The sequence below is a fragment of the Trichomycterus rosablanca genome, chromosome 17 (genome assembly GCF_030014385.1).
Source record: "Trichomycterus rosablanca isolate fTriRos1 chromosome 17, fTriRos1.hap1, whole genome shotgun sequence".
Taxonomy (NCBI): domain Eukaryota; kingdom Metazoa; phylum Chordata; class Actinopteri; order Siluriformes; family Trichomycteridae; genus Trichomycterus; species Trichomycterus rosablanca.
Window position 1 is genome coordinate 26,878,109 of NC_086004.1, and position 27,316 is coordinate 26,905,424.

Genomic DNA, 27,316 nt, shown 5'->3' on the forward strand with positions numbered 1-27,316 from the left:
CAATATACAAGATAAAGTTCATCGGCCTGGGTGTACATTTTACATTTACATTTTCAGCATTTAGCAGACGCCTTTATCCAAAGCGACTAACATTAATATTACATTATACAATCTGAGCAATTGAGGGTTAAGGGCCTTGCTCAAGGGCCCAACAGCAGCAACCTGGCAGTGGTGGGACTAGAACCAGTGACCTACGGATTACTAGTCCAGTACCTTAACCACTAGGCTACTGCTTGTAAATTCATTAATTAAAAGATTCAACAGTATTTAGTTTCTATGTATTTTTTCTCCTGTTGTTTCGACTGAATTCAAGCTTAAACCGTATGAATAACACTCATTTTAGTGTTAGCTAGCTCACTACTGCAGATTTGGCATCATTTCAACAACGAGTTTAGTTCATCTATCAAAGTCCATTTTCTCCTCAGCATAAACAAACAGAGGACAGTGAGACAGCTCTAGGAAATACACCACAGAATTAAACCTATATCAGACCATATCTGATGAGAATAGTTATGCAGTCAAGTATGAAAATGCTGATAATAATGAGTATATTAGTAATGGTGTTTATTTGGGGTGGTACAGCTACTAATTTATCTCCTGTACCCTGTGATGATAAAAGTGTGGAGAAACTGGCCAAGCTTGCGGTGGCTTATATCAACGAGGACAGACAAGAAGGATACAAATTTGCTCTGAACAGAATTTTCAACGTCCATGTTCATCCTCAGGTTAGTCGTTTCACCTCAGTGTAGTACCAGACTGGTCCACATCAATGATTCAGCAATGTGCTTGAATAAGTAACACATTTTGTTACACAGTGAACAAATAACATCTGCACTAAATTGTTATTAATATATATTAATAACGTTTGTTTAATGTAATGCAGAGTTGTGTATTAATCAGAAAATATGTTAAAAGTCGCTATTGTGACATGGCAAATGTGTGTCTGACACATCACATTTCACATGTATGTGGGTGTGTGGAAATTACTGTTAATTTTTCTTTTTAAACATCTATTTCTTTTATAACATCTAAAAATGTACCTTTTGAGTTAAAAGACATTATGAAGTGGATATATGAAATGAATACAATGAAAACAAAAGCACAGCTTACATAATATGTAAAGACAGCAAAAATATCTCAAACAGTTACATCTAGATCAGTTACATCTTTTCTAATTGTCTAATACACAGTTTACCCATGTTATGCAGCCATAATGCTTAGATCCTTATAACTTTTATAGACTTTATGATCACTGATTATATTTATCAACTTTACTGTGTTTGAAATTACTTGATAAACCTGCTATTGTCACATAGAAATAGAATGTCTTTATTTGTCATATATACGTATACAGGTGTGCAGTACAACAAAATAATTTTTCACATATCCCATCTTGTCTGGATGCTGGGGTCAGAGAGCAGGGTCAGCCATTGTATGGCGCCCCTGGAGCAGACAGGGTTAAGGGCCTTGCTCAAGGGCCAAACAGTGACTGCATGGCTGGGATTCGAACTTTCAACCTTTTAATTGATAGCCCAAAGCTCGACCCACTAGGCTACCACTGCCAATATACAGTACATAAGTATATAAGTGATAATAGCAGGTTTTACATAATATCAGACATTCGTTTTGATATTAGTTTTAATATTAATAATGATAGTACCTTAATCTGGTGGCTTGTTTCAGGGTCCAGCTGGAAAGGTCTACTATTTGGACCTGGACGTCCTGGAGACCAAGTGTCATGTTCGTAGCCCAAAGCCCTGGAAGCGCTGTGATATAAGGCCCTTTATGGAAACGGTAAGCCTCTATCTCAATACATCACCTAAAACAGTCCAAGTCTAGCCAGGATTTCTTCTGATGACCAGGTCATTTATTTGGCATTTTAGCTGAAAATGATTTATGGGATTAAGGCATTAAGGGATGTGATTATTTGAATGTGTTGCACATGTATGGATATTTCTTCAGGTTTTAAATACATATCACAGTGATCAAAGTGATTAAGTGATTAAAACAGCTAATAAATTCCCAAATGCCTCAAAGTGTTTTCTGTTTAAATAAATTGCTATACAGTAAATTAGCTGATAAGTTTCACCTAAACTTGAGATAACTGAGCCAACCATTGGCTGTAGGGTGCCAATGTATTACTTACCCCCATCCATGGGAACATCCATTGGAAAACATCAATTTTATCTGGACAGAGAGATTAATTTTATTGTGTTTAATCTGAATTTTTTGTGTTGTAGCAAATCGCTGGGAACTGCAACACTACTGTTCTGCACACACTTGATGGCTTTTCTTACCTGTACAGTTATGACTGTATGCTTGTTCCAGGTACTCTATCAACTGTACTTTTCATTCACTTTAAGTCTTTATTGACATGTTTTAATACAGTAAATCTTTTTCTTTCTCAGACTCCCCTGAGAAGTTACAGCGTACATGTCCAGACTGCCCCCTGTTGTTGCCTGTGGACAGTTACCGAGCTTTGTCCAGTGCTAAAATGTCTCTGAGCAGCTACACCCGTCAGAGCACTTTACCTGTACAGCTCACTGTGGCATCTATAACCAGAGCCTCGCACCAGGTGATGGATTAAACCTGCACTCATGACACGGCCACATAAGCAATGTATTTGTTGAAAATAAAGTGATAGTGTAAATGTTGTAAATTTCCCAAATTATACACTATAATCTTCAAAAACGCTATTCCGTTTAGATTAGATCAAAGGTCCTACCTGCAGATAGCTTACTTTGGATCTTAGAATTCCTTATGGATTGTTTGGACTTCATAAAAGGCTGTATATAACCCTAAAGTGGCCAAAAATCTTTGAATTAGCAAAGTGTTAGTCAGTGTAAATACTGTTTGTGATATCCAGCAATAGAATCATTCTTGCTCAAAGTGTATGGTGGATTGACTAAGAAACCGCCATGTTCCAGACCAGCATAAAATAACTACATATGGTCACTGATACAGAATCTGGTTGGATTTGACATATTTTCTGGTGTATTTTCTATTCTATTCTATCTGTATATCTGTTGTGTAGCCATAACAGCTTTAAAAAGACTCAAAAGTTTAAGGTGTGTCTGTAGAAATGTGCCTATTACACATTTGCACAAGAAAAAGCCTTTCCCAAAATATTGTCATAAAATTTAAAGCTTTAAGTTTATTTTAGATTTGACCATATACATCAGTTTGTAATTGGTGTAGTAGGATGTCCACATTCTTTTGGCCTACTTTGGACCACTTTTGGATTCTGTGTCAAAAAGCCTGTTACTATCCTGCCTTATTGCACGACACCAAACAACTTGTCTAATTCAGAAGATCATTTTATGTGTCATTATTGATTTTCTCCATAAGTGTCTACGTTTTAACAACGTAGGGAAGCTGGTTTCACCATCGCTGGTCAGATTGCATTGTATTGTACACCAAACTGACAACAGTTTAACCCATTTGGTCATTTTGTTAATCAGGTCTCCCCAGTTGACACAGTTTTTGTTGAGTACACAGTTAAGGAGTGCTCTGTGCCACCAGCTGAGGAGACTTCGTGTGTATCAGCTGATCCTGGAAAAGGGGTACGTATAAGCCAGAGTCTTTTACTTACCATGGATTTATCTGTGTAAATAAGTGTGAGAAGATACACTTTATAGCCAAAGTATTCAGACACCTCACCATGAGCTTGTTGGACAAAAACTAATGGTTAATTAAAATAGAGTGACCTCTTTGTGTGTCTCTTTTCAGCTATAACAGCAGCCACTCTTCTGAGAAGGCTTCTCACAAGACTTTGAAATATGTCTGTGGAAATGTGTGCCTTTTTAGGCAAAAGGGCATTTCTATGGCAGGGGCACTGATTGATGCTCCAGTTCATTTCAAAGCTGTTTGGTGGGTATGAGGTCAGGGCTCTGTGCAGGACACTGGAGTTTCTTTAAACCGAACTTTTCTTCATATCTTTATAGAGCTTGCTTTGTACACAGAGGCACAGTCGTGCAGAAGCAGGAAAGGGCCTTCCCTAAACTGTTGCTGCAAAGTTAAAACATATCATTTCCTTTATATAATTGATTTATTACACCTGATAGCAACTGCTGTGGCTGAAACACATACATTCAGTAATTGGAAGGGGTGTCCCAATACTTTTGTTCATATAGTGTATGAAGTAACACTCATGAAACTCAAATTGTATTTTTCCAGAGGCTAACATCAATTCAGGTACCTGACTGCATTTGCCCAGTTATTCTTTCTGTTCCCAAGGTGCTATTTGTTTTCGTTTCAGCCCGTCGGATTCTGCGTCGGTACGGTTTCTGGAGCTGACACATCCCAGGCAGACGTTAAGGTGTCCTGTGAAATATTCCACCCTCAGGTACCATAAATACCCATGTTTGTTTGTCAGCCTCGTTCCCCGGCCCATGCTCTATAAAAGTTAATTTCCTTGGAAGCGAAAACTTTCCAGCAATAGCGAATAAAATCCAGATGGAGCCGATGACAGCAAAACAACACCCCAAAGGAGTCTCCTGTGAGTCAGCAGCACCGGACGGAGAATCCAGCGAGCCAGAACTAACACAGAAACTCCCTTTAGAGCTCCCTCCAACCTCACTCACCCCACCTAATCTGTCTTTATTTCAGTCCTTCCTCCCTCATTTTCTTACCGTTTGTCTCCGTTCATGGATCGGGGTGTTTAGTTCACTCACTTCTGTTCCTACACAGGTAAAATCTGGTGATGCTACAACATCAATACAGAGTAATTCAGTCGAGCAAGTAGTTTGATGTGTTCTGACACTTTATCCTCATTTATATTATTATTTATTCCCTTGAATCACTGGACCCAATGCCGTAACACACCCAGTACAGGACACCAATCCATTGCAGACCCTCGTCTATTCAATGATGGAATTGTTTTTAATGTTGTTTCAGCAAACTGGAACCTCAGGTGGTACAGATACTGGCAAACAGCGAGAGGAAAACCCGAGTACTCGACCGAATGTGATGCCTCCTCCAGTCCATGTTGCTGATGTTCCTGCTTCCATATCTAGATACTCAAGTCCAATGGTGATGGTGCCGGACTATGTTCAGAAATTTCTCCCTTACACCCCTGGTCCAAACCAATCATCTAGTGAATCCAGCGAGTCTTCTTCTTCTTCATCGGAGGAGATGCTCGAGTCTGTTCGCATCGCCAGGCCTCCACTGGATTTCCACTATGCACATCTGCGGGAGAAGAGAGAGGCAGTCGCAGCTACCATCAGTCCCACTTTTCTAAATGTGTTTCCCAATGCCTCATCACCCTTCCGCTCTTGCCCCGGCACATCTCGCTACACCACCGTGTAGAAGTGCCTTCATTTTTCATGATGCATTTATGAAAATTCATACAACCGTAGTTTCTAACGGATTCTAATAAAGTGACATAATTTGCATTATAATTCCCTTAATCAAATGTGAGATTATAATAAAGTTGGTTGTGTATACAATTACATATTTTATCTAAACTAACAATCAGTGCTTTATTCAATTCAATTTTAAATGAAATATTTTATTATTATTTTATAAATCCTTGTCTGGAGCTTAAAATAGCTTCTTTTTACCTGGTTTTAATTTTAAAGTGCACCAAGAGTGCCAAGAGCAGTCAAGCTGTGTTTTACAGGACCACTGTTTATTCACGAGGCACATTTTACAGACACCTAGATACTACTAGTATAGTCTACAGTGCTACCAAGAGGTAAATAAAACGACATGATTACCTTAAAGCTCAAATTTTAGTTAAAAGTTTTAAGTATTTTTATTAGCTGATTTACATCATTATTTTATGTGAAAAAAGGCATTTGTAGCCTAGCAGTTAAGGAACTTAATTAGTAACCATAAGGTTGCTGGTTCAAGCCCCACCACTGCCAGGTTGCTTTGGATAAAATCGTCCGTGAAATGCTGAAAATTTAAATGTATATAAAGACAGACCGTTTGTTAGTAGGGCAGTTGTAGCCTAGCGGTTAAGGTACTGGACTAGTAAGTAAAAGGTCCCTGGTTCATGCCCCACTATTGCCAGGTTGTCACTGTTGGGCCCTTGAGCAAGGCCCTTAACCCTCAATTGCTTAGACTGTATGTATACTGTCACAGTAATGTTAGTCGCTTTGGATAAAAGCATCTGCTAAATGCCAAAAAAATAAATGAAAATGGTAAATATTTCCCGAAAAAACTAACAAAAAAAACCAAACAAATAAAACATCAAAAAAGACAAAAATAAAAAACTTTTTTTTATTTTTTTAACTTGGCTTTTCAAAATACCTGAATCACAATTCTCAACACCTGTCACATTTTCTTCTGTATAATATCAAAAGTGAAGGTGCATTTATCTTTCTAAAATGACTATTCCTAAAATAAAGAAATGAGCATGCTAAATGTTTAATGTTACTAAAGCTTTGATTCAGTATATGTCATGGGATGCACACGGTAATGCTTGTTTTCTAAAATCATTTAAAAAAATAACAATTACCATTTTAAATATTTGTTGATGCTAATAGTATGATGCTAATACTAAATTTTAAATAAACAGATTTACATTTATCCAACATCAGAATACTGTTTATTATTTTCTTTATGTCCATTAAATATTAACCAAAATGCCACACAAATCATTTAAATTGAATCTGAAATGAGACTCCTGTGTAGCTAAATGTGTTTTGGAGTGTGTCCATGGGAATTTGAATGCAAAAGCATGGCTCACAATCATCAGCGTTTCAGTTCATGCCAAAGATGTTTAGTTGTGTTGAGGTCAGTGGTGTCCAGGTCACTGGCATCTCTCCAAACCAAACTTGTCGAACCATGTTTATGGACTTTGATTTGTGCACAGGACACAGATGTGCTTGAACAGAAAAGGGCCTGCAGGAAACTGCCACAAGGTCTGAAGCACCAAAACTCAAAAATGAGGTGATTTATAAACATGATTCTGGACGTAAAGTGTATTTGGTATCAAACACCTAATGTAATGACATAAGCTGCTCTTCTGAAAGTATTTGTACAATTTTGAGCAAAAACTTAAATTTTTTTCATTAATAAAATGCATATGAAACAGTGATCTTCTATTAAGTCTTTAACAAGCATACATACTGTATATTTATTTAATCAATATTATTAACTTTCATTATTTATTGTTTATATTTTTTATCATTCATTGTTTATAAACTATTTACAATCATGTATTTATTTTGTATGTTCCTAAATAGTACGAGCATTTATTTCAAGAAAATACCAAGAACAAAACATGTTTAACCATAAAACATTCAACATGCTCAGGTGTAATAAAAGTAAAATCTTTAAAAAATTACATACATATATACATATGCATATTAAGTTAATAAATTTGACGTTGTTGTTTACCTATTAAAATCTGGCCATACAAACTGCAGCGACATTCTGATGTGTAAATTTTTTAAAGCTGGGCAAATTGCCATGTCCACCTCCACTGTCCTGTCTGCGGTCAAAAAACTGAAGGTTATTACATCTGAGATTCAAAGATCATTTGACTCTTTTTTTTAAACATTTAGTTACTTTTGTCAGTTTAATTTTCTTATCTTAAAGTATCTAATTTCTCAAATTTACTCGCAAGTTTGTGGAGAACAACGTCATTGGCTTGTTTCTTTAAAATTCTATCTATATAACTATACATTACTTGGCCAAAGTCCAAGGCAGAATACATGTTTTAGATCATTCTGTTAAATATAATTTCCCCCTTTTTCATTTTCTTTATTATTGCATATTTGTCACACTGTATAATTTCAGTTCAGTTAACAAAACCTAATATGCAGAGACAAAGGAAAACGTTTCTGTTTATTGAGGAAGGAGAGGCTGTGCTGAGGTTTCACTAAAAGTACAGTTGTGTATTATTTAAATAATAGTGGTATGCAACACCATATATCATACACTATATAGCCAAAAGTATTTAGACACCTGACTGTAAGCTTGTTGGACATCCCATTTCAAAAACAAATGTGAGTCTCTTTAAACTGAGCTGTTTCCATGTATTTGTTTGTTTGTTTGTTTATTAGGATTTTAACGTCATGTTTTACACTTTGGTTACATTCATGGCAGAAACGGTAGTTACTCATTACACAAGGTTCATCAATTCACAAGTTTAACGTCAAACACAGTCATGGACAATTTTGCATCTCCAATTCACCTCACTTGCATGTTTTTGGACTGTGGGAGGAAACCGGAGCTCCCAGAGGAAACCCACACAGACACGGGGAGAACATGCAAACTTCACACAGAAAGGACCCGGACCGCCCCACCTGGGGATCGAACCCAGGACCTTCTTGCTGTGAGGCGACAGTGCTACCCACCGAGCCACTGTGCCGCCCGTTTTCATGTATTTAGAGCTTGCTTTGTGTGCAGGGGTGCTGGAACATGCTGGAACATTAAATGGTTTTGTTTGAAGCACATGATTGTCCTTGTAAAATTTGGTTTATTACACCTGTTAGCAACTGTTGTGACTGAAACACATGAATGAAATAAATAGAGGGAGTGTCCCAATGTACATATTTCTGAATTCAAATGTACCACATGGGAGCATATACAGTGTATCACAAAAGTGAGTACACCTCTCACATTTCTGCAGATATTTAAGTATATCTTTTCATGGGACAACACTGACAAAATGACACTTTGACACATTGAAAAGTAGTCTGTGTGCAGCTTATATAACAGTGTAAATTTATTCTTCCCTCAAAATAACTCAATATACAGCCATTAATGTCTAAACCACCGGCAACAAAAGTGAGTACACCCCTTAGTGAAAGTTCCTGAAGTGTCAATATTTTGTGTGGCCACCATTATTTCCCAGAACTGCCTTAACTCTCCTGGGCATGGAGTTTACCAGAGCTTCACAGGTTGCCACTGGAATGCTTTTCCACTCCTCCATGACGACATCACAGAGCTGGCGGATATTCGAGACTTTGCGCTCCTCCACCTTCCGCTTGAGGATGCCCCAAAGATGTTCTATTGGGTTTAGGACTGGAGACATGCTTGGCCATTCCATCACCTTTACCCTCAGCCTCTTCAATAAAGCAGTGGTCGTCTTAGAGGTGTGTTTGGGGTCATTATCATGCTGGAACACTGCCCTGCGACCCAGTTTCCGGAGGGAGGGGATCATGCTCTGCTTCAGTATTTCACAGTACATATTGGAGTTCATGTGTCCCTCAATGAAATGTAACTCCCCAACACCTGCTGCACTCATGCAGCCCAAGACCATGGCATTCCCACCACCATGCTTGACTGTAGGCATGACACACTTATCTTTGTACTCCTCACCTGATTGCCGCCACACATGCTTGAGACCATCTGAACCAAACAAATTAATCTTGGTCTCATCAGACCATAGGACATGGTTCCAGTAATCCATGTCCTTTGTTGACATGTCTTCAGCAAACTGTTTGCGGGCTTTCTTGTGTAGAGACTTCAGAAGAGGCTTCCTTCTGGGGTGACAGCCATGCAGACCAATTTGATGTAGTGTGCGGCGTATGGTCTGAGCACTGACAGGCTGAGCCCCCACCTTTTCAATCTCTGCAGCAATGCTGACAGCACTCCTGCGCCTATCTTTCAAAGACAGCAGTTGGATGTGACGCTGAGCACGTGCACTCAGCTTCTTTGGACGACCAACGCGAGGTCTGTTCTGAGTGGACCCTGCTCTTTTAAAACGCTGGATGATCTTGGCCACTGTGCTGCAGCTCAGTTTCAGGGTGTTGGCAATCTTCTTGTAGCCTTAGCCATCTTCATGTAGCGCAACAACTCGTCTTTTAAGATCCTCAGAGAGTTCTTTGCCATGAGGTGCCATGTTGGAACTTTCAGTGACCAGTATGAGAGAGTGTGAGAGCTGTACTACTAAATTGAACACACCTGCTCCCTATGCACACCTGAGACCTAGTAACACTAACAAATCACATGACATTTTGGAGGGAAAATGACAAGCAGTGCTCAATTTGGACATTTAGGGGTGTAGTCTCTTAGGGGTGTACTCACTTTTGTTGCCGGTGGTTTAGACATTAATGGCTGTATATTGAGTTATTTTGAGGGAAGAATAAATTTACACTGTTATATAAGCTGCACACAGACTACTTTTCATTGTGTCAAAGTGTCATTTTGTCAGTGTTGTCCCATGAAAAGATATACTTAAATATCTGCAGAAATGTGAGGGGTGTACTCACTTTTGTGATACACTGTATTAATGAAATCTAATCAAACATAAAATACATCTTATCTAAGCTGTGTAATAAAAAAATAAAGACCATCCCAAGTGACCTTTTATTTTGCATGACTATATAGTGCTATCTCAAATAAATTGCACCACAACATATTTAGATGAGATGCACAACTGAAATGAAAATTCACAAAGGCCTTTCAGATTTATTTTATTAATGCAGCACATAAAACAATAAGTGATGTATACTGTGGTGTACTTCTTATATGACACACTTTATTTTCTTAAACTGAAGTCAGCATATGTCTACAATGTGCTATTGGCTAAATCCGAGCAAACAGGTATTATGATGACATGAGGCTGTCTTATCTTTCAGCATTGGAAAAAAAAGCTCTAGAGTTTTAGCCTCAGTAGCTTTGTGGGGGATTGTTTTTTAACCTTTCTCCCACCATGGCACTAAAGTTAATGATTTATGTTTTCAGAGAATACAAATACATGAGAAGAGAAAGACAACAATTTGCTTAAATATGACAAAATAAGTGTACAAGGATAAAAGTCTTTGTTTTGTGGACCTTGATTTGTGCACAGTTATTCTGAAACAGGAAAGAACCTCTCCCACACTGATGTCCCAACCTTGGAAGCATATAATTTATTTTATGAAATTACTTTTATAGACCTGTTAGCAATAAGTCTGGCAAAAATATGTAGATTTAATGATTAGAAAGGGTGTTCAGATACTTTTGGCTATATAGTGTATGTTCAAGTCAAAGCATATAATGGTACATATACACAGTATTTTGTAAACAGACCAGAACCAGGGTATTGTGATCCAGAAGTTCACACACGCACGCACACACACACACACACACACACACAGAGACTAAAGCCTATTTCTTTTTTTTAATTAATTTGGCAGCAGAAAGCTGTTTACTCTGGCTCTATTGAACTATAAAAGCTGGCGACTGGGAGCGAGTCCAGTCAGTCTCATGGTTGTGGATCAATTCTGAACACATGTACCATGAAAGGATTGTTAATTCTTGTAGCTCTTTGCCCGGTGCTGTTTGCAGACCCCCCAGTTTCACCCCCTGGCAGCTACCAGTGTCAAGAGGATCAGGACCAGAAGGCCATTGATGAAGCTGTACATTTTATAAATGAACGACACCACCATGGATACAAGTTCAAGCTTGCTCATGTAGATGGACGCTCAGTGGAAAAAGCGGTAAGCTTGGCTAAATTTTGAGTAAACCACACAAATATCTACATCCTTTTGGTTTGTGTGACTGAGTATTTTAATGTTTAATATGTTTGGATTGCCTCTAACTACTTGCAGGAGCATCCATGTGTGTTTGTGCTTGGACTGACTTTAGATGAGACCACCTGCCATGTTTTGAACACTAAACCTTTTAACGAATGTGAGGCTAGACAACACCAGGAGGTGGTAAGCTGAAGTTGTTTTATATTTATGTTTAATATGTTTGAATTTAAGCTTTAGAACAGAATACATAAATACATCCTTTTTGCTCATTTGTTCTTTGAAGAACATAACAGCAAAATGCAATGTGACTATCTGCGGAGGTGGAGATGAACCAGGTATCAAGCGTTTCAGCTGTGACACTGAGCCAGGTATGTGCAACATCTGTGTTATAAATATACAATTACTAAAGCATCAATAACAGCATATTTGACAATTCTAGCCTAATTGTTTTTGTTCTTCCTTTAGAACCAAATGAAAAGATAGCAGTTTTTTGTCCAGACTGCCCCTCTCTACTTCCCTTAAATGATTCAAGGGGCCTGGAGAGTGTACACGCTGCCGTCGAGAAGTACAACAATGACACCAGCCATGCATCTTACTTTAGACTGTTGGAAGTTGGCAGAATAAGCACTCAGGTACTGAAAATGTGTTTTATAGGGAGTATAATTAAAGTCACAAGTTTATATACACATTTATATTAACTTAATGCTTTCAAAAACTGTTCTTTTTCTGTAACTGAGTAAATGGATTTATTTTTATGGTTATATTTTAATTATTATCATTAATAACAAATATAAGGATTTTTATTAGTTTAATATATAACAAATATATGTTGGATTAAAATAAGCATATGACAAATGATTAATTTTGTGGTGTAGAAAGTTCTGTAATGCGTTTTAACCTGAAACTGTGGAATAGCCTTATAATTATTTGTTAAAGAGTACAACTACAACTGGTCATTTATCAGTGCCCATTTTAATAAGTCTTTTTAAAATGGAAGATTGGTCTTTTTTCAAGGGTGGGTATACAGTAAAACCAAACTGTCACACTGGACCCAGAAGTAAATTTGTGCCAATGGCCATATGTAATTAAAAAAACACCTAAAAACAGGTCTGCTATAAATAACACTGCTGGAACATGCCATTAAATACGTGTCTGTGTCCGAGTGGCAGAAGCAGTGGCCTAAAATAAGTTATGTAGGGCCCTCCCATACATTAACTCTGCATTAACTTTAAAAAAGACCCCAGCAGGTATAAAGAAGCAATTAGCCGTGTCAGAGGTGGCGAGTGACACCCTTGGCCCCCGAATGAGCTCCTGTTGGCCACGACTGAATTAGGGTGCAATAGGGGGAAAAGAAACATCAAATGAATTATGTAGATATTACAGGAATGTTCAGTTCCTTACAATACTACCTTCTGTAAGATCATTCTGGTTTATATACCTGACTGGGCACAATTTTTACACCAGATGTCCTTCCTGACACAACCCTCCTTAATTTATCTGGGCTTGAGACCGGTACTGAGAGCGCACTGAATAGTACACCTCCCCCCCCCCATGACAAGACATAACCAATCATGTCCAGACATCCAACAAGCTAATAGCACCGCTGAGATTTGAACTATAATATACAAGTGATTTTTGCATACAGATGATCAATTTATTACATTATATGTTGCATGTCTTTTCAGTATAACCCAATGTTTGGAATGTCCTACTTTGCTGAGTTTGCCATAGTAGAGACCGAGTGCTCTGACAAGCCGACAGAAGAGGAGAAGCCAGCATGCAAGCCAAAGTGTCCTCATGAAGTTGTAAGAATATTAACGTCAAACTCATTTTCACTTTGTGTTAAAGTGCCACTAAACAGAAAATGTTGATTTAAAATAGTCAAACTACTCATAACAGCACAGAAAAAATCATCCTCATCAAAGACTCATTGTCGACCCTGGTTAATTTTAAGCAGTTTTAACTAACTTTAAAATCTGACAGGTTTGGGTTAAGTACAACTAAATACATAAAAGGATTTACTGTAAATTGAGACTATGACACGACTCATTTTTACCCATGGGGACCCATAACCTGTTATAGGTTGGCAAAAGAACATGATGATCTTTCCAAATGACCTGCTCATAAATATTCCTAGATCCCATGAACATGAAACAATGTCTTTAGACCAAAGAACATGCTAATTCAGTCAATAGTTTACATAAATTATAAATGTTTTGTACTAATATTGTATATAATGTATTGTACTAATGTCTTTTTATTTACTCATAAGAATTTTGGCTTCTGCAAGTCCACCCAACTTGGAAATGATAAGTTGTTCATAGACTGCACGATTTATGAAGTAAGTAGTCTTAACATTTAAGTAAATAAGATTCAATCTACGATGAATTCAGAAATTATTCAGACCTTGTGACTTTTGCACACTTTATTGTGTTGTAGATTTGAATTCAAATTTATAATATTTATAATCTACACTAATCACCAATAAAGACAAAGTGAAAACATGATGAAAAACTGAAACCTCTTATTCAAACCCTTTGCTGTGACACTCCAAATTGTGGTCAGGTGCATCCTGATTGCTCTAATTATCCTTGAGATGTGTCTAGAACTCAGTAGTTGTTTGAACTCAACAGATCGGGGCAAGGATATAAAACAATATCTAAGGTTTTGAGTATTGTCAGGACTACAGCGGCCTTAATCATTTTCAAATGCAAGAAGCTTGGCACAACCTTGCACTCTCCTTAATAGTCAGTTGGGCAAAATAGGGCCTTGGTCAGGGAGGTTAAAAAAGAACCTAATGGTCGCTCTAAAAGAGCTAAAAAACTACTATGCAGAGATTAGAGAACAGACAACCATCTCTGCAGCACTTCATAACTCAGGCCTTTATTGCAGAGTGGTAAGAACTGTCACTGTTAAACAACAGATGTATGACAGTTTTCTAAATGGTGTGTAAAGGACTTTGGCAACATAAGGAAAGATTCTCTAAGATGAAAATCAGAACAGCAAACACTACACCTAGTGAAAAGCAGGTAATACCATCCTTATAATGAAACATGGTGGTGGCAGCATCAGCAGCAGGGACAGGGACACTGACTCCAGGCATGGAACAACACTGGAGTAGTTTCGGGAAAGTCTCTGAGTGTCCTTGAAATGGCCCAGATATAAACCCCATTGAGGATCTATGGAGAGACCTGAAGATGACAGTTCACATATGCTTGTCATCCAGTGTGATGAAGCTTAAAAGGATCTGACTTAATGAATGGGAGAAACAGCCCAAATCCAAAGCTTGCGCAAAGCTTGTAGAACACTAATTACTATGAAAACTGCTTCTACAAAGTACTGAATAAAGGGTTTAAATACCTTTTTAAACATATTTCAGTTTTGGATTTTAATTAATAAAAAAAAAAGTGTAGATGGATAAAAATGTCAATTATATTGATTCAAAATCAAATCCACAACACAATAAATTGTGCAGAAATTTAACAAGTCTGAATACTTCCTAATTTCTGTTTGCATACTTAATACTTCATTCTTTATGTTCCCTTACAGAACTCAACACGTCACCCACACCCTCCGTTCCACCATGGAAAACACTGTGGCCATCATAAAGAACGACCACATCCACCAGGTCATCATGATCACGAGGAAGATGAAACTAAGAAAGGATCTTCAGGTGCCCCTGAGCATGAACCACCAGGACATGATAAGCATTTTCACTCAGGCTGTTTTATTCGTTCATCTCACCCACACCATAGAGGTCCTCCTCATCATGGTCATCACCGTGATCATGGACGTCCTCATCATCATGGTCACGGTCGGGATAAAGGCCACCATGATCATCACGATGGCCATCACCGTGGTCATCACCATGAACATCAACATGATCATAAGAAACCTCATCAAAGGCCCGGTGGACCACACCCTAGCCACCCCATCCCTCCAGGACACAGAGATCGTCCATTTCCTCCATGCCATGGTGCTGTAAAAAGCCAACCTTCCATCCACCCAATCTGCCCTTTTCCTCCTAAATTCCACATTAGGGGTCATCATGAATAGTTCAAAGGAAACTGATGTGTTTAAATCTGCATTTAAAAAGGTTGTTCTTCTTTTTTTAACAATAAACCTTCTGATGTCCATCCAGCCTGATTATTAGCTGTATCAATTTGCAGAAATTACTGAACTTACAGTGGTGTCCAGAATTCTGAGTCTCAAGCAAGTAAAAATGAAATGTAATAAAATATATACACACAGGTGATGATAAAAAAAATAAAAATAAATGTGACATTTTGCAGGCACGGTTGACTACATTACATGAGGTGGGTTTATGCGAACTGATTGTTTAAATGACTATTTGTTCAGTCAAAAAATAAATGTAATATATATAATACACACACACACACACACACACACACACGCACACACACACACCTCAAGTGGACAGAAGAGGCCACACACCAGCGATGAGGAATCCTGTTTCAGACACTGTCCCTCCCCTACAAACACACAGCCAATCATATGTCCATGCAGGCACCCGACTGGCTGATAGCAGACCTGAGATTCAAATTCAATTCTAATAATTTGATTATTATTACTGTTATTATTGTTAGTAGTAGTACAATAATAAACACAGGTTTTAGTGTTTTAACATCTGTTAGATGATAAGCAGCTATAGGATTAAAACATTCTGAAAATAAGGGCACTTTAAATAAGATAAGGTAATAATTTAGCCAGCTTATCCAACATACAACATAACTTCACACTAGACTGGGCAGCACGGAGACTCGGTGGGTAGCACTGTTGCCTCATAGCAGAAAGGTCCTGGGTTCGATTCCCAGGTGGAACGGTCCGGGTCCTTTCTGTGTGGAGTTTGCATGTTCTCCTTATGTCTGCCAAAGCAATCCCTTGCCCATGTGGTTATATCAGCTATTGTTGAGTGGCGGTTCTTGATGCAGTGCCAACACATTTTTTTTGGAATGGGTTGCAGGCCTGAAATGCAGGAATGGAGGTTTATTAACAAACGAAATGAAGTTGAGCAGACAAAACATGAAATGTCTTGGGTTTAAACGGTCTGCAATCTAATAAAAGTAAAAGTAAATGTAAGGAACACTGCATTTTTTTTGCATTCTCCATACTGTCCAAACTTTTTTTGATTTGGGGTTGTTAACAAATAAATAAATCAGACTTGACTTTTACTAAACACAGGCTATATACACTTCCAGATGATCAGCCTTGGTAAAGACTGATAGAAAATGATTTTAGTAATAGTCTGAGTCTCTCACTTCCTCATCCAGGCAGATTAAAAATTCTGGATAAGAACACCTGATTTTGTTTGTTCTTTTGTTCTGCTACAACATTTTAAATATGTATTTATAAACTTATAAACTAAAATTATATACTGTAATTGAGGGTTTGCATGTTTGCCTGAGATTTAAGCAAATATTAGAAAAGTGAGTCAGCAATCAAAACCCACTGTCGCCTCACAGATCAATAGTTTAAACTCACACTTTGGTCAGTGAGCCGCAGCAGTCGTGACAATGAATTGATTGGGGTCGCTTGATTGATTAAACCAATATAATGACGGGGGTCTTTTAACAGATAAGGAGCCTTGTTGACTGATTGGGAGGGCACAATGATCAAGGCTACAGCAGTTCTTCGGGGGTGGTAGAAGGGGGTGGGATTATCGACTATAAAACACTCCTTCCAGTTCTGCAGCGATGTGTGTTGGCAAAAGTTCCACCATGAAGTGTGTGCTTTTGCTGCTTGCCGTTGCGTGCGTACATGGAGCCCCTGCTGGGGGCCCACCGCCAAGTTCCTGCAAGGATCCTGCTGCTAATAGCATTGCTGGACTGGCTTTAGAGAAGATCAACCTGGATCGTACTAAGGGCTACATCTTGAGCCTGGAGCGCCTTAGGAACGTTCAGCAGACACGCCATGTAAGTATTTCTAATCTAAACATTTCTAAATATATATGACGTATATCGAGTATTCTTAACTGAGCAAATGAATGTTTTTATTACCAGGGTGAAACTGGAGCAGTGTATTATTTAACAATGGATGTCCTCGAGACAAACTGCCATATCCTCAGTAAGAAGAACTGGAAGGACTGTGAAAACAGGAATATTGGAGAACACCAGGTATAAGCAATTTATTTTCTTTAATCAAGAGTTTGCATTTAAAATAGAGTTAAGTGTTTAATGTTACACGTTTATGTTCAGGTTTACGGTCAGTGCAAGGCAGCGATCTACATAAACAAACCTCAAAGAGTCGTTCGTCTTTACAAATATAGCTGCAACATCAGACCTGGTAATGACCAAACATTTTACTTTAAACTAAAGTCTAATCTGCTATTGTTATTAGTATTAGCACTCCTCAAGATCAAACATATAAACAAAATATCTGCTCTCTTTTGCAGTTTCTGCCTCTAAAATTGTCAGAGTATGCCCTGACTGCCCGGTTATGAGTTCACTGGATAATGAAGACATGCTGAAGACGATGAAGATGGGCATGGAGAAGTTCAACAAGGAGAGCATGCTCCCAAACTACTTTGTTCCTCTTGAGCTTACAAGGGCCACCATGCAGGTATTATATGTTGGAAATGTAATTAAAAATAATAACCAACATCATTCCAAACTACATACTACAGTACTTACTAAACGTGTTAAATAGTAATGATGTGATTGGTAGTACAATATTGCTTAATAGGGCTAACTGGGCATGTACTAGTTTGTCTGCTTTAGATTCATCAAAAAGCACAAGGTTCTTATTGAACATATTAAGGAGTTCCAGCAGCTTGGAAGACAATAAAATTGCATTCAACCATTCAAACAAACTTAGTGTAAAGTGATAGTTTGGGTTTTCTCCTTTACTTTTCTAACTAAGATGATGTGCACTTGCAATAGGTGAACTCAACTCAAGTCCCCAAATATAGTCAATCACAATGACAATGACTAATGAATCTGATGGCCAAGCTACAAAGGGAAATAACATTATAGAACATCCACACAGCTGTATACAAACACACTAAATTTTTTTTAAAGTGTGTGTCCTAAATGCTCATAAACTGAAAAATACTGCCTTGAAATATGACACTTCATTGTATATTAATGTTTGCCCTCACCTGAACGACTACAAAGAAGAGATTGAGAAAGCAAAAGTAATAATAATAAAATAATAAAAATAAAAAATTAAGTAAAGCAAATAAACTATGAGGACAGATGCTTGTTTGTTTGTTTATTAGGATTTTAACATCATGTTTTACACTTTGGTTACATTCATGACAGGAACGGTAGTTACTCATTACACACAAGGTTCATCAGTCCACACGGTTGTATCTCCAAATCACCTCACTTGCACGTCTTTGGACTGTGGGAGGAAACCGGATCACCCGGAGGAAACCCACACGGACACGGGGAAAACATGCAAACTCCACACAGAAAGGATCCGGACCACCCCACCTGGGGATCGAACCCAGGACCTTCTTGCTGTGAGGCGACAGTGCTACCCACCGAAAAATGGGAAAAAAAATTCAATAACTCAAATAATTTTATGTACTTTTCTTTAGGGGGGATTTGGTATTTTCCGCAACGTAGAGTTCACCATCCAGGAGAGCGTCTGCTCCAACAAAACCGACGTAGCTGAGGCCTCCAAATGTGAAGTCATGAGCTGCAAGTTTGCAGTAAGTAAAAAAATTAATATTTGAATGATTTTTTTATTATTAAAATAGCTGCATGCTATTATTTTTTAACTTACCATAGAATGCATAAAAAGCCAAATTTAGCTAATTATTTGCTATTTTCCATTCTTAGCACAAAGGTTTCTGCAAAGCTTCTTATTCTAATGTCATGAACAAGGAAAGCCTAAGTGTTAACTGTGACATCTATGAACCTGAGGTAAGATTACAGATGATTTCAGTTATTTAAGTTGTTGGTATTGATGAGCTCAGTGAATATACAAGGTTATTTGGATGAACACACACTGACAGATTTTAATGTTTGCATCTTACAGGGTGCAGAGGAGGAAAAGCAGCTCCATATTCAAGGAGCAGAGGTGGATCATAACCATAAAAATAATGTCAGTGCAACCATTTCACATGACCACTCACATGACCACGCTCATGACCACTCAGGCCCTCATTTCCACCCCCCTGGTCACAAACATGATCATCCACCTGGCCACAAGCACGATCACAAGCATAAGGATGAGGAAGAGCACGCACACGATCACTCTAGTGATTCTGGCCATCACCACCACCATGATCACAAAGAGGGTCATGGCCACGCACACCCCCATGACCACAAAGAGGGTCATGGCCACAAACACCCTCATGAACACGGTCATGACCACAGTCATGACCACGACCACAGTCATGACCAGGACCATGTCCATGCCCATCACAGCCTAGCCCACAACCACACAGATGACCAGGGCGTTCACCCACCCCACCACAACTATCAACATCCAGAAGGTGAGACGCACGAGCATGACCACGAGCTGGCGCTGGATCATGAGCACAAGCATGGGCACCTCCATGAGCATGAGCATCACCACCACCACCACCAGCAGCAACACATAGCAGCCAAGAGAAAACCAGAGGGAACCGTCCGCGTCCACCCTGCCTTGGATAAACCCACAACCCTTCCATTCTTCCCTGACCCATTTGAAGTACCCGATCGGCCTACCAAAATTGCCCCTCACCCTGACCCTGAGATCCCAGGAGCAACTGAGCCTGTGATTGGACGTTTTCCCACCACTGTATCTCCCAACTGCCCAGCAGAGTTTAAGACCACTGAGAAGCTCCTCCTGGAGGCATTTGCCGAGGATCCACTGATTAATAAAAAGCCTGCCGCAGGAAAGGCCTGAACGAACTTTGAATGTTTGTGGTGTTTATCTGACTGGAAATGATGTAACATGCTACTGCAATAAAACAGTGTTTTACACCACAAAATCACTTTGTGTTTTAAGATTGATTACAGATTATTTTCAAAGGATTTTTAAGCACAAATTTCAAGTTTGTAACAAACATTTTTATAGATAAAATATATATACAATAACAACACATATGCACTGTGTTTTCCATATTCCCCATCACTAGTATTAAATTATAGAAGAAGATAGTAGAAGTAATAATTATAGGTTAATCAATAATAAAACTTCATGGACATACTGTATGTCTCACCGCCTGGATGTTATTAGTGTGCATGATTGCAAGAAATTAGGAATTTGAGAGACAGTTCAGTAATTGAAATAAGAAATGCACGGCTCCCTAATGTCCCCAATGCTGTTTAATGCTTTAATGGGCCCATAATTCTTTCACACATCTGACATTCTCCCCCCCCCCCCAACCTTCCCTTTAAATTAGTGAAGACAAGATATGTGGACGTTTAAATGGACCATGATTACATTGTTTAATTGTTTAGCAATTGTGCATAACACTTAAGAGCTACAAAAATGCATGAAATCATAAGGATATAAATAAAGAGCTAACATTTAAATTTGTTTATTGTCAAACTTATGTGCACCCATTTCATACAGAACAGCGTTGAGTGTCCTGTTATGCCTGATTGGAAAATGCAGAGCAAGTTTTGAGATAACTTCTAAATACAAACTCTCTGTAGGTTCTCCAGGCTCCTAGGTTCTCTCTTTTAGAATCTCTTCTTCACCTCACCTCACCTCACTGGTTTATATGGGCCTGCCTTTAGGTCAGGAGACTCAAAGTGTCATAGCAAAAGCTTAATACTGAGTTCATCTAGCTTTTTTTCTGTAGAATTTTAAATCTGAAATTAATGTTTTAAATCACTGTCCTGTTGGACGGTACAACCATAACAGTTGTACTGTGGAGTTTATGAAGGTTACGTTTCCTAACAAGATGTCCAGTGTCTTTGAAGGAAAAACAGCCCTGAAACACAACAGCCCTCTGACCATACTTAACAATGAGATTAGGTTGATTTCTTTATTGACGTGATTGTGGTCTAGCAAAAAAGGCTTTCTTTTGGCACACTTTTCAAATAGTTTGTTGCCACTGGGGTGGCATATAATGGTAGATTTGGAGCTTTAGAATTGTAGAGTTTTGGCCAGGTTTTTCCTCCCCTTTTTACCTTATTTACCTTTACCATTTTCAGTTCGTAATGAGTACCACCCGCCCCAACAGACTTCCACAAAAGTCAGCTGGGAAATGTTAACAGAGAGCTGTACTGCATTTGGAGAGTCAGGCTTTTTGTTCTGGTACCTAAACCAGAAAGTAGGGGTGACTGTTGCAGCAACATTATTCATTCATTCATTTAATGTCTGTTTTACCACTGCTTTATTCTGGTCAGGGCTGCAGTGGGTTCTATTCTTTGGGCGAAAGTGAGCAACACTAATGAGAAACCCTATCCAACTTTTTTTTTTCCAAACTCTGGGGATAAAGCAATTAACCATCCTTCTTATTATGTATGGAGAAAAATGGACATGCATCCTTAATCAGAGAAGGTCATTAATGCTTTGTACGTTTTAAGTGTTATTTTTTGAGCTATGTCAAGTTTTAATTGACCTCCAGGTATGTAACTATTTGTGTAAAAGCTTTTGCCTAATCATTAAAGTGAACATACTTTGTCTCATTATTTTACTGAATTCTTTATTCTTTATTTATTATGCAAGACACGTTTGTTCCTAAACCTTTGTTCCTAAACCTTTGTTCCTAAAGTTCTATTTTCTTAATTAAAAGCTGACTCCTTTTTATTAAAATGTATTAGAATGAACTCTTGTAAAAATACTGTTATCAAGTCTACATATGTTTCTTCTATACACAGTCATGCTGGACAGCTTTGTGGTACTGCATCTGGAGCATAACCTGGTGCAAATAGGATATTTTAGTTTTGTTTGAGTAAGTAAAATGGTTAGATTTGGCCTGTTTAAATAGTATGGTGGAGGAAAGCACAGCTAGGCTGTATCTATTGCATACATAAAGTGGTCAACAGTCGATAATGTTGCTGTTTGCTGATGGGTGCAGGTTAAGGTTCAGGGTTTGCTGGTTCAGAAAGCTGCTGAACATACACTGACGTTTTTTTTAGTCTGTTCAGCTTCCGATGAAGGAACTTTACAAGTGAAAATGCTGCAGTTTATTTTTCTGTCACTAGTAAGTTTTTACTTTCGGAATGGCATTGCCACCCCTGTACCAACCGGGTGCCTGGACGTAGCTATAATTAACACAGCTGAGGAGGTACTGGACCATGTAAATGCAGTCAGAACAGAGGGGTACATTTTCTCCCTGAACAGAGTGTATGATGTCCAGCAAGAGCTGAAGGTAAGTTTGCCTTATTGAATAAAGCACAATACTCTACTATTAGCATTAAGTGTTTTAACTTGTTGGTACCAACTTGAAAGAATGAAGCACTTAATATTATAAATGAAAGTACAGTTTATCATATCTTACAAATATTTTGTGTGTTTACATTTGCTTATTTTGTTCAAAGGAGGGAGGGGTGAACATTTTACACCTGACCATAGATGTGCTGGAAACAAAATGTCACGTGATCAGCAAAAAGAAATGGAAGTCGTGTGAAGTAAAAGACATCTCCAATGTTCCAGTAAGCCAAAGCGTTGATCTGTACTTTACCATATACAGTTGATAGTAAGTGTTTGTAAATTCCTGGAAATTACCTTCATTTCTGCATGAATTATTCACAAAATGTGACTTGATCTGACTTGACGTAAAAAAAATTTGTTTTGTTTGTATTACTGACTCACAAACAATAGTACATGTTGAGCCTTGAGTATTTAAACCCTTTCGTTCAATGTTATGTAGTTGTAGAATAGACTTGGCCATTATTTCCCCTCAGACATAGCCAATCATGTTTGTATGTACAGGCCCAACCGGTTGATAGCACCGCTGGGGACTCAAACTATGGATCCCAGCGGTAGTGGGCTAGCGTGAGAAGATTGTCAGTTTACAGTGTTAAGAAATCTAATGCAGATTTATTATAAAAATAATAATTCCCTAATGAATCTTCTAGGTTTTTGGAACATGCAGGGCATCTGTCTCCATTCGGCCCACCTTCACCTTGCATAACTTTAGCTGCACCATCCAGCAAGGTGAGTTGTGATCCCTGTACCTGTAACTTTTAATCATTAGCCCCAAACATCCACCTGAGTTATTTTATAACACAAACTGTGCTGTTTTTAAGTTCCTGCTACTGCCATTGTTGAGACCTGTCCAGACTGTCCAACATCAGAGAGCCTGGATGATCCAATAGTTGCAGAGACAGCAAAACTTGCTCTACAAAAGTTCAATAAAGAGACAGCCATGCCCAATTACTTTGCTCTTCTGAACATAACAGGAGCGAGTATGCAGGTATCTTTAGCCATTCTTACTAAGATCTCAGGATTTAAAAGTGGTGTATAGTAGCAAAATGAAGATTTTTTATTTGCATATTTTCTATTTTTTATCCATTTAGAATCATGTGTACCAATATTAATGTTAATGTAAATGTTAATATATAAGTCCTCAACAAATGTATTAGATATTAAACATGTACACACACACAGTTGTGTACAGTCATTGTAAGTATATTGGCTTTTTTAACAGTGGGTTGTTGGTCCAGCCTACTTTGTGGAGTTCATCATACAGGAGACAGATTGTGCCAAAGCCTCAACTGATGTTGATTTGACTCAGTGTCAGCCAAAGAATCAGACATCTGTGAGTAGCATAGTTTAAATATTAAACACACACACATACATGTTTTTTGTACTGCACGTTTATCCTGCAAGTCTTCCATTCTGCCACATCCCCAACATACTCTGCTGATTTTAGAGCTGGTGTATAAACGGCAATAAAATACACAATCTTTTTTTCTAAGGTTTTGAAACCAGTCTCAGATGACTTGTGCTTTTTACCATTATCATGCTGGACGTAGCCATTATATAATGGTAAATTGTGGCCATAAAAGTAGACACATGGTCAAAAACATTGCTGAGCTTGGCTGTAGTAGCCAACCAAGGCTTGATTGGTATTAGCCCCAATGAGTTCCAAGAAGACCTTTTACACATCCATTACACATTAACCTGAATTGTTGACACAAAGCACAGTCATTCATATCTGGATGTTGCTGCAGAAATAAAGATTCATTAAGCCAGGCAACATTTCCTGAATTTTAACTGTCTAGTTTCAGTGAGGCTGTGCTACCTGTAACCTTGAATGTTTGTTTTTGGGCTTGAACATGTTGGGCCGGTTTCCTCTGACCTTCCTCATCAACAATAAATTTCAACCCACAAGGCTGCTGTTTTAGTGGATGTTTTTGCACATTTACGCTTGACTCTGATCCTTTGTGATGAACAGTTCTTGACACACTTAAACCAGCCCATTTGACAGCAACAATCAGGCCCACAAGTCACTTAAATCTCACTGAGGCTCTTGACCTGTGTTTGTACACTGATGACTTAATGCATGACTGACTGATATCTGTGCATCTTCTTGATTTAAGACAAGAGGCTTTTGTACTGGATCACACATCACACATGATGATGAACCTGAAATAACCGTTTCCGAAAAAAACAGCTGGATAAGTGGATCACACACTACCATTGAAGATGCTAGGAAAAAGATATCCATTGAAGTCAGCTGTTCAATCTATCAACAGACAGTAGGTGTCATTCAGATCTCAATAATAATACAAAAAATTAAGTTAATTAAAAGCATTTTAATGATTTTTTATCATTGCTCTCTTATAGATCACTAATGAGTCTGAAAGGTTTAATGGGACAACAAAACAATCAACAACAGTCCAAACCTCTGGATCAGTGCTGGTTTTGCCCCCTCCACCTGTCCCACTGCCCCACAGAATGCCAGCTGCTGCCAAAAACTGCCCTGGAGAAAGGAGGCACAACCTTTGTCTACGATCGATAAAACTGTGAATGGAGTTCCAGTTAATTGTTTTATGCTACATGTCAATACCAGTTACTGCCAGTAAACACATTTATGCTAAATATTCTATATGTAGGTACTGTGCATTGTATTTTTAAAAGGAATCAGACAGAATCAGGTGCTGTTATTATTATATTATAGCAAGAAATCTATCAGTGTACACCTCACTTGTAACTTTTCCCAATGCCTTGCCTTGCTAATACAGCCCTAATCTCATTACTGGTGCTTTTATTTAAAAATGTTTATACCTTTTAACTAAAGTAAATGTAATAAAAGAAATGTTCTTTATCAAAAATATTTTATAATAATTATTATTATTGATTATTGATTGATATTGATTTTAATTACTATTACCACTGGGTGCTGGCTCCCACACTTATAAACACATAAACACAAATTATACATAACACACATAAACATGAGAATAGTGACCAGGAACACATACATTTACTTTACTTACAGATAAGTTCACGTGATTATGATCTCAGGTGGTCAATACAAGCATTGAAACAGAACCCAGGATCTGGGGTTACAATCCCCTGGGTAGCTGGCCTGGCATCTACAGTGTATCACAAAAGTGAGTACACCCCTCACATTTCTGCAAATATTTCATTATATCTTTTCATGGGACAACACTATAGACATGAAACTTGGATATAACTTAGAGTAGTCAGTGTACAGCTTGTATAGCAGTGTAGATTTACTGTCTTCTGAAAATAACTCAACACACAGCCATTAATGTCTAAATAGCTGGCAACATAAGTGAGTACACCCCACAGTGAACATGTCCAAATTGTGCCCAAATGTGTCGTTGTCCCTCCCTGGTGTCATGTGTCAAGGTCCCAGGTGTAAATGGGGAGCAGGGCTGTTAAATTTGGTGTTTTGGGTACAATTCTCTCATACTGGCCACTGGATATTCAACATGGCACCTCATGGCAAAGAACTCTCTGAGGATGTGAGAAATAGAATTGTTGCTCTCCACAAAGATGGCCTGGGCTATAAGAAGATTGCTAACACCCTGAAACTGAGCTACAGCATGGTGGCCAAGGTCATACAGTGGTTTTCCAGGACAGGTTCCACTCGGGACAGGCTTCGCCAGGGTCGACCAAAGAAGTTGAGTCCACGTGTTCAGCGTCATATCCAGAGGTTGGCTTTACAAAATAGACACGAGTGCTGCCAGCATTGCTGCAGAGGTTGAAGACGTGGGAGGTCAGCCTGTCAGTGCTCAGACCATACGCCGCACACTGCATCAACTCGGTCTGCATGGTCGTCATCCCAGAAGGAAGCTGACACACAAGAAAGCCAGCAAACAGTTTGCTGAAGACAAGCAGTCCAAGAACATGGATTACTGGAATGCCCTGTGGTCTGACGAGACCAAGATAAACTTGTTTGGCTCAGATGGTGTCCAGCATGTGTGGCGGCGCCCTGGTGAGAAGTACCAAGACAACTGTATCTTGCCTACAGTCAAGCATGGTGGTGGTAGCATCATGGTCTTGGGCTGCATGAGTGTTGCTGGCACTGGGGAGCTGCAGTTCATTGAGGGAAACATGAATTCCAACATGTACTGTGACATTCTGAAACAGAGCATGATCCCCTCCCTTCGAAAACTGGGCCTCATGGCAGTTTTCCAACAGGATAACGACCCCAAACACAACCTCCAAGATTACAACTGCCTTGCTGAGGAAGCTGAAGGTAAAGGTGATGGACTAAACCCAATTGAGCACCTGTGGCACATCCTCAAGTGGAAGGTGGAGGAGTTCAAGGTGTCTAACATCCACCAGCTCCGTGATGTCATCATGGAGGAGTGGAAGAGGATTCCAGTAGCAACCTGTGCAGCTCTGGTGAATTCCATGCCCAGGAGGGTTAAGGCAGTGCTGGATAATAATGATGGTCACACAAAATATTGACACTTTGGGCACAATTTGGACATGTTCACTGTGGGGTGTACTCACTTATGTTGCCAGCCATTTAGACATTAATGGCTGTGTGTTGAGTTATTTTC

At 38.7% G+C, this 27,316-nt stretch overlaps 3 protein-coding genes across 3 annotated transcripts; all 3 read left to right on the plus strand.

The window, feature by feature from the left end:
- Positions 1 to 441: 441 nt before the first annotated feature.
- Positions 442 to 7,045, plus strand: LOC134331698 (alpha-2-HS-glycoprotein-like). The gene is made up of 7 exons (XM_063013207.1): positions 442 to 725; positions 1,684 to 1,794; positions 2,241 to 2,328; positions 2,409 to 2,575; positions 3,462 to 3,563; positions 4,259 to 4,345; positions 4,897 to 7,045. Exons 1-7 carry the CDS (start codon positions 501 to 503, stop codon positions 5,305 to 5,307), a joined length of 1,191 nt encoding a protein of 396 aa, XP_062869277.1. The 5' UTR covers positions 442 to 500; the 3' UTR covers positions 5,308 to 7,045.
- Positions 7,046 to 11,164: 4,119 nt separating this feature from the next.
- Positions 11,165 to 15,553, plus strand: ahsg1 (alpha-2-HS-glycoprotein 1). The gene is made up of 7 exons (XM_063013286.1): positions 11,165 to 11,381; positions 11,493 to 11,600; positions 11,701 to 11,785; positions 11,883 to 12,049; positions 13,103 to 13,222; positions 13,690 to 13,758; positions 14,967 to 15,553. Exons 1-7 carry the CDS (start codon positions 11,181 to 11,183, stop codon positions 15,471 to 15,473), a joined length of 1,257 nt encoding a protein of 418 aa, XP_062869356.1. The 5' UTR covers positions 11,165 to 11,180; the 3' UTR covers positions 15,474 to 15,553.
- Positions 15,554 to 17,132: 1,579 nt separating this feature from the next.
- LOC134331903 (histidine-rich glycoprotein-like) lies at positions 17,133 to 25,609 on the plus strand. The gene is made up of 14 exons (XM_063013439.1): positions 17,133 to 17,350; positions 17,438 to 17,551; positions 17,633 to 17,720; positions 17,830 to 17,996; positions 18,979 to 19,092; positions 19,223 to 19,306; positions 19,422 to 20,273; positions 22,405 to 22,698; positions 22,868 to 22,981; positions 23,408 to 23,486; positions 23,579 to 23,745; positions 23,980 to 24,090; positions 24,875 to 25,033; positions 25,122 to 25,609. Exons 1-14 carry the CDS (start codon positions 17,156 to 17,158, stop codon positions 25,302 to 25,304), a joined length of 2,721 nt encoding a protein of 906 aa, XP_062869509.1. The 5' UTR covers positions 17,133 to 17,155; the 3' UTR covers positions 25,305 to 25,609.
- The last annotated feature ends 1,707 nt before the right edge of the window (positions 25,610 to 27,316 follow it).

Excerpts from the sequence above, each read along its gene's own strand:
- LOC134331903 (XM_063013439.1), top strand. The coding sequence starts at position 17,156 with ATGAAGTGTGTGCTTTTGCTGCTTGCCGTTGCGTGCGTACATGGAGCC. Across the intron at positions 19,093-19,222 it reads TCATGAGCTGCAAGTTTGCA|CACAAAGGTTTCTGCAAAGC; the intron begins GTAAGTAAAAAA and ends TTCCATTCTTAG. Across the intron at positions 19,307-19,421 it reads GTGACATCTATGAACCTGAG|GGTGCAGAGGAGGAAAAGCA; the intron begins GTAAGATTACAG and ends TGCATCTTACAG.
- LOC134331698 (XM_063013207.1), top strand. The coding sequence starts at position 501 with ATGAGAATAGTTATGCAGTCAAGTATGAAAATGCTGATAATAATGAGT. Across the intron at positions 2,576-3,461 it reads TAACCAGAGCCTCGCACCAG|GTCTCCCCAGTTGACACAGT; the intron begins GTGATGGATTAA and ends TTTGTTAATCAG. Across the intron at positions 3,564-4,258 it reads CAGCTGATCCTGGAAAAGGG|CCCGTCGGATTCTGCGTCGG; the intron begins GTACGTATAAGC and ends TTTTCGTTTCAG.
- ahsg1 (XM_063013286.1), top strand. The coding sequence starts at position 11,181 with ATGAAAGGATTGTTAATTCTTGTAGCTCTTTGCCCGGTGCTGTTTGCA. Across the intron at positions 13,223-13,689 it reads CAAAGTGTCCTCATGAAGTT|AATTTTGGCTTCTGCAAGTC; the intron begins GTAAGAATATTA and ends TTTACTCATAAG. Across the intron at positions 13,759-14,966 it reads TAGACTGCACGATTTATGAA|AACTCAACACGTCACCCACA; the intron begins GTAAGTAGTCTT and ends GTTCCCTTACAG.